We start from the raw sequence: 7,379 nt of genomic DNA on the forward strand, positions 1-7,379 counted from the left end.
AGTCAGAGTGTATCCTGTTTCCAGACATGATCTAATCTTTAACAGAGAAGTGTGCTTTTTTAAGTCCATTATCATGCGTTGTCAACACAGGCTTGTTTGTATGAAAAACAATCAAGCTGAAAGACTCCTGAAATTGACTGCAGCACAACAGACTGCAACAGAAAATAGGGGCGTTTTATGTTCATAGATTTTTATCACAAATGAAGCTTTTCTTCATAGTTGTCAAGATAGAGAAATGTGTTTTTATTACACTTCCTCTGCCAGAAGCATGCGGAGAGAATTGAAAGGGTGACCAGAAGATTAAAAAAAAACTGGGCCTGATGCAGCCAGAGAGTGAAGTTTAATGTGTTTTATGACCTTTTTAAAGACCAAATGTAAAGCTGGGGAAGTGTGTGTGTGTGTGTGTGTGTGTGTGTGTGTGTGTGTGTGTGTGTGTGTGTGTGTGTGTGTGTGTGTGTGCATGTCAGATTTTTATAGAGGAAGTCTGTCAAAATGTTGCAGTCGAATGCCAAAGAGATAAGTGGCAGCTGTGGCTCAGGAGGAAGAGCGGGTCCGTCCACTAATCAGAAGATTGGCGGTTCGATTCCCGGCTCTTCCAGTACACATGTTGAAGTGTCCTTGGGCAAGATACTGAAACCCAAATTACTCCTGATGGCTGCACCTGTGGTAGCTTGCAGCCATTGGTGTGTGAATGGGTGAATGTGTTGGGAAGACCAAAAAAGCACAATATAAGTGCAGTCCATTCACTATAATACTGGTTCTGGAGGTTAACCCTTACATACTGTTTAGGGCAGGGGTTTCCAACTCATTTTCATTCAAGGGCCGGGTCATTAAAAAGATGGAGGGAAAGAAGGAAGAAAGGAAGGAAATAAGAAGGGAAGGAAGGAAAGAGAGGCAAAAGGAAGTAGGGAAAAGGGAGGAAGGACAGGTGGAAGGTAGGAACAAAGAAAGGATAAAAGGAAGGTAGGAAGGACAGATGGAAGGAAGGACAGAAGGGAGAAAGGGAAGGACAGATGGAAGGAAGAATGGGAGGAAGGACAGATGGAAGGAAGAAAGAAAGGATAAAAGGAAGTAGGAAGGACAGATGGAAGGAAGGACAGAAGGAAGAAAGGGAAGAAGGACAGATGGAAGGAAGGACAGAAGGAAGAAAGGGAGGAAGGACAGATGGAAGGAAGGAAAAGAACACAGGAAGTAAAGTGGGCCAGATTGCACCCTTTGGCGGGCTGGTTCTGGGTTCTTTTATTCCCACTTGAACTCGAACTCTCCATTAATTACAGCAGGAGGTGTATCATACCTTGCAGGCTGCTCCTCCATTAATGATGGATTTGACAAAGATGCCCAGGTCAGCGTGGTTCTCCTTGGAGCGGTTGCCTTTAACACTGACGCCTAAACCAGCTGAACCCGAGTCACTGAGGGGGATTTCAAATGTCAGAAACTCCCTGGTCCCATCTGGAGTGAGGACCAACTCATCCTCTTCTGTCTTCTGGAAGAGGTGGGGAGAAAAACATTTACAAATTTACTTCAAAACTGTCCCAGATAGTATCAACAACAGAGCATACCTAAATATCTACATCAGGCATGTCAACTCATTCTCATTCAAGGGCCACAAACAGCACAATTTGATCTGATGTGGGCGGGATCATTAAAAGGAAGGAAAAGAAGGAGAAGAAGATGAAAGGAAGGAAGGAAGGGAGCAAGGACAGATGGAAGGAAGAGAAGAGAAGACAAGAGGGAAGGAAGGAAGGGAGCAAGGACAGATGGAAGGAAGAGAAGAGAAGACAAGAGGGAAGGAAGGAAGGGAGCAAGGACAGATGGAAGGAAGAGAAGATAAGACAAGAAGGAAGGAAGGAAGGGAGCAAGGACAGATGGAAGGAAGAGAAGAGAAGACAAGAAGGAAGGAAAGGAAGGAAGGAAGGAAGGGAAGACAGACGGAAGGAAGGAAAGAAGGAAGGAAGGAAGGGAAGACAGATGGAAGGAAGAGAAGAGAAGACAAGAAGGAAGGAAAGGAAGGAAGGAAGGGAGCAAGGACAGATGGAAGGAAGAGAAGAGAAGACAAGAAGGAAGGAAAGGAAGGAATGAAGGAAGGGAAGACGGGAAGGAAGGAAGGAAGGAAGGGAGCAAGGACAGATGGAAGGAAAAGAAGAGAAGACAAGAAGGAAGGAAGGAAGGAAGGGAAGACAGATGGAAGGAAGGAAGGAATGAAGGAAGGGAAGAAGGAAGGAAGGGAGCAAGGACAGATGGAAGGAAGAGAAGAGAAGACAAGAAGGAAGGAAAAGAAGGAAGGAAGGAAGAAAGGAAGGAAAAGAGGAAGAAGGAAACTGGGCCGGATTGGACCTCTCGGCGGGTCGGTTCTGACACCCCTGATCTACATGTTGAATTTATTTACACAAAAGCAAAAAAAATATCCATGTTTATTTTCATTCCAGCTTTAAGCCGTAACACAGAAGCCCCCCTTATGCATTCCCATGCTTTCATCGTGTTCCTGCGGCTCAGCCAAGGGCCGAAGTCAAAAGGACATTTATTTTGGCACTTCAGGTTTTAATGAAAAATGCAGTGAAGATAGCGAGGAGGCAAATCAGAGAGCAAGTTCATTAGCTGCATCAGATATATTAGTCTTAGACTTGCACTGGTAGATGTTACATTGGGTACTTAGTATGAGCAGACAGGGATTTATCTACTTTAATCAAAACCACAAGGCTCTAGTTCATCAATACTAAAAGCATGCAGGCTGCTCTTAATAACTTTTAGGAAGTGTGAGTCTCAAATTAGATTACAGGATTTTTTTTTTTAACCCTCCTGTCGTCTTCCCAGGTCAAACTGATTCTTTCCTTCCTTCCTTCCTTCCTTCTTTCCTCCCTACCTTCCTTCCTCCTTTCCTTCCTTCCTTACTCCCTACCTTCCTTCCTTCCTTCCTTCCTTCCTCCCTCCCTATTCATTTCCTTCCTCCCTCCCTCCTTACTCCTTTCCTTCCTTCATTCCTTCCTTCCTTCTTTCCTTCCTTCCTCCCTACCTTCCTTCCTCCTTTCCTCCCTCCCTTCCTCCTCATTCATTTCCTTCCTCCCTCCCTCCTTACTCCTTTCCTTCCTTCCTTCCTTCCTCCTCATTCATTCCCTTCCCCTCTCTCTCCTTACTCCTTTCCTTCATTCCACCCTTCCTTCCTCTTCATTCATTTCCTTCCTCCCTCTCTCCTTACTCCTTTCCTTCCTTCCACCCTTCCTTCCTCTTCATTCATTTCCTTCCTCCCTCTCTCCTTACTCCTTTCCTTCTTCCCTCTCTCCTTACTCCTTCCCTTCCTTCCCTTCCTTCCTTCCTTCCTTCCTTCCTTAACCTGAGGACAACAGGAGGGTTAATAAGAATGAGGTTTTGATGTGTTGTTGGCTTCGGTTTTCTGTGCTGGTGGTTAAAGGAAAAGGAATGAGTGAATCCATGGATGATAGACAGCGACAAAAGAAACTCATTAACACATGACACTCCTCCTCCACTGTGTGTGTTGTTTGTTCCTGATGTGTTAGGGCTGAATCTAGTCTTCATCGAGATTTCTGAATTCGTCATCCTCATTGCCTGCATAAAAGGTTTACATTCATGTTTAGTGATGTCTTTGATAAATCCTGAGCAGGTTACAATGTCAGATTACAGACTGAAACAACATTCACTGCTGTTGTTAACCTGCAGCTGCTTCACAGTCAAAGCTTTTCAAGCCACAGTGGGATCTGAGAAAAGCAACGCACCAAGCAAAGCAAATAGAGGTAGAGAGCATTTCTACTGTGGAGCATCTGCAGGTAGACAACATGCATTTATACAAGTGTTTCTACACCTGGAATACAGAGTTGTTTCTCCATAAAAAAAATGGGCATCAATCCATATTTGTACATCTGTTGGTTACGTTGTGTTATTGAGTGCTTACTGTTACCTACGGTTACAAGCCTTTCATATTCACATAGCAATTTCCATCCAATATCTATCACAAGTCAATTTTTGACTGAAACAGTGCTATATTAACTGCTTGAATACAGCACACACTCTTAATGTGACTCAATGTATTATGATGGAATTAAAAATGACAGACACACTCGCTAAAATGATTTACATTATATTTCCATATTTGTACATCTGTTAGCACATTTCTGTTGGTTATGTTGTGTTATTGAATGCTTATTGTTACTCACTGTTACAAGCCTTTCATATTCACATAGCCATTTCCATCCAATATCTATCACAAGTAGATTTTTGACCACTGCCTGATTTTGAAAGTGCTATATTAACTGCTTGAATAAAGCACAAACTCTAAATGTGACCCAATGTATTATGATGGAATTAAAAATGCCACAAATGACACACTCACTAAAATGATCTACATTAGATTTCCTATTGTTTAAAACCCGAGACATCCCTCACCTTAACAAGACTGACCTTAACCTTGATTTTATCGTATAACAATTCAACCTAAACCCAAATCCATATTTCTTTCAGCTCACACCTAATTTTATTATTTGTCTGTATTTAGGCTCAACACACACCTAAGTGCAGTCCTTTCACTATAATACTGGTTCTGGAGGTTAACCCTTACATACTGTTTAGGGTCAAATTTGACCCAATTTCACATTTCTTTTAGCTGGACTTCTCCTTAAATGTGACCCACATTACACAAAATGGAAATAAAATGCATCTTTTTCATTTTTGTGCAGCTGATACAGATTTTTTATAAGTTTGACCTGTATTTATAAAAGCAGCATTTAAACATGCAACGTTGATTTTGTCGTATAATGTTCAACCTAAACCCAAAACCCCCTATTTCTTTCAGCTCACACCAAACCTAATTTTATTATCTGTCTGTATTTAGGCTCAACGCCCCCCCCCCCCCCCCCCCCCCCCCCCTCCCCCCTAAAAACTCCAAATGACTCAAACTCGACACGTCATGCAACCTGGATCGTGATGCCAAGTGCGTCAAACAGACACTAAAACTTCACAGTAACCCTGCATGCACACAGAAGCCTAATTGACATGCTGAGTGCTCTCTTTCTCTCTCTCTCTCTCTCTCTTTCCCCCCTCCACAACAGGTGCTACTCTCACTCGTTCTCTATATTCATTCTCCCTCTCTCTTTCCAGCTCAACAATAAAAAGCTATTCTCTCTTGGTTGTTATTTGACAGCTGTCCTCTGAATAGACGGGTGCGTGCACGCTCGCGCCTGGCAATTATTGTGCACGCCTAATGAATTCAATCATCGGGCTCGGTGTCAGCATGTCATTAGCTCCCTTTGTTTGCTGGGAGAGAGATGGAATTGCTCTTGGTGGAAAACGGAGAGAGGCAAAATGGGGAAGAGGTGGAGGCAGTGACAAGAGAAGAGGAGGAGGAGGAGGAAGAGGAGGAGGAGGGCAAAACAAGGATGGATAGAGGAAGAGGGAACAAGGAAGGGAACAGATGGAAGGAAGGAAGGAGGGAAGATAAAGAGAGAGGAATGGCATGATGAGCAGAGTGGCCGCATGTTTCAGAGAAGAGAAGAGAACTGAATGCTACCTGGAAATATGAGACTAAAAATGAATGAACAAAGCAGAACAAAACATCCAATTTGATACTAGACAACTTATGGGAAGTGCAGAGGAACGATAACATATAAGACAACAGGAATTTAATTAGTTTGTTGCCTCAAGTCTAATTCATTGGGCCCCGAATTAAATTAAATGCTAATTAAAAAGTGACTAACAATGATTTAATCCTCTTAAACTGAAAATGGTCAAAATAAGAAAATAGACAACAGGAAATTATTACGACTCAAGTAATATAATTGTGATCATTACAACAGATAAGATGTCATTTCAAAGTTAAAAATAGCACATCTATTAACTTTGTTTTTTACATTATCAGTGCTGCAACAAGTTTTAGAGAAAGTTTAAAGAAAGTAGAGTAAGAGACTGTTAATTTCAGTTACAACTATCACAGCTGGAGCTAATTTACGTTAATTCAGAGAGTTGGCTAAACTGCAAGTGAAAATTGTGTCTCGTTAATATGCATCTCTTCATGCCAGTGATGTACTATTTACACTCAGCCAAGAAACACCACATACCAGTATGATGTTTGAAATGTTATTGAGTGTTCATGCTGTTAAAAAAGACATTTTCACTTAAATATAGATGGTCGCATCATGTAATAAATACATAAATACCGTAGTTAGCAGTTAGCTCTGTTGTATGCCTGTCAGTATGTGTGCAGCTAACGTTAACTAAAGTAGCTAATGTGCAATATTAAAAAATATATATATTAAACACATTTTACTGTCTGAAAGTTTAAGCTTGAATCTGGGTGTCCACTGTAAAAAAAAAAAAAAGCTCAGCTTGTCAGTATGTGTGCAGCTAATGTTAGCTAAAAGAGCTAATGTGCAATATTAAAAAAATATATATTAAAAGGACCAGTGTGAAGGATTTAGTATCATCTAGCATTGTTTGAAGTGTATTACTTTAAAAGGTCTGAATTGAGATGTAGCTTTGGTCAGACATGACTTAACATACGTTGACCATTATTGTCATATTGTGTAATGGTGGTACAACCTTTGGATAGTGTCATAAGTGGGTGCAATTAGTAAATGTGGGTTACATTTGATAAATTAGCGAGGAAACTAGCTAACAAGCTACAGCAACTACACCAATATATCAGATTGTTTTGCTACAAAAAAAAGGTTTATGTTTAATTTCTTAAGTAATGAATATCATATAGACTTAGAGATTAATTTATAGACCATAACCACAATTTAAATAGCAAGAAAGAAAAGTCAAATTAAATCCTGCTTTGATTTTCAGCTCCACCGTATATCTGACATTTCCAGAGATAAATAAAGGATCTGACTGATGAGCGCGGAGGCAGGAAGGAGGAAAGCCAGAGGATAGAAAATAAATAAAGCAAAGGCACATAGAAGAGGAAAAGAAAGCACAAAGTAAGCAGAGGTTGAGCGAAGGTGAGAGGAGGGAGAAGAGTGATGGGCACGAGAGGGAGGGACAGAGACAAATAGCACAAGGGTGAAAAGGCGAGGAGCTGAAAAAGAAAAGGGTGAAAAGAATGAGAGAGTGCGAGCATGACAATGACAGTGTGAGCGAGCGAGGGAGTGTGAATGAAAGGCCGACAGAAAGGGATGAATCCATGTGGAACACAAAAGGAGACAGACACTGCCACCTCTCTCACTGTACGTCTGTATCTCTCACCCTCCCCTCTCTCTACCTTCTTCTTTCTCTACCTCCTACCTTTTTCGCAAATCTCTCTCTACTATTCTCTTTTAAAAAATATAGAAAAAAATCCATCTCCCTCATGCTCATTTTCCTCTTATTCAGTGCTAGTCTCCCCTCTCTAACCTTCATTTTCCGTCTCTAGCTTCTGCCATCTCTCTATATTT

The 7,379-nt window shown here is 41.4% G+C and overlaps 1 protein-coding gene across 1 annotated transcript in view; it reads right to left on the minus strand.

The window, feature by feature from the left end:
• LOC128369481 (partitioning defective 3 homolog) overlaps window positions 1–7,379 on the minus strand; it is a 328,222-nt gene that overhangs the window by 130,161 nt on the left and 190,682 nt on the right. The window contains exon 13 of the mRNA XM_053330529.1: window positions 1,295–1,483. Coding sequence (XP_053186504.1) covers window positions 1,295–1,483 — 189 coding nt within the window. The remainder of the gene's footprint in view (window positions 1–1,294; window positions 1,484–7,379) is intronic.

Source organism: Scomber japonicus, chromosome 12 (assembly GCF_027409825.1).
Source record: "Scomber japonicus isolate fScoJap1 chromosome 12, fScoJap1.pri, whole genome shotgun sequence".
NCBI classification, from domain to species: Eukaryota; Metazoa; Chordata; class Actinopteri; order Scombriformes; family Scombridae; genus Scomber; species Scomber japonicus.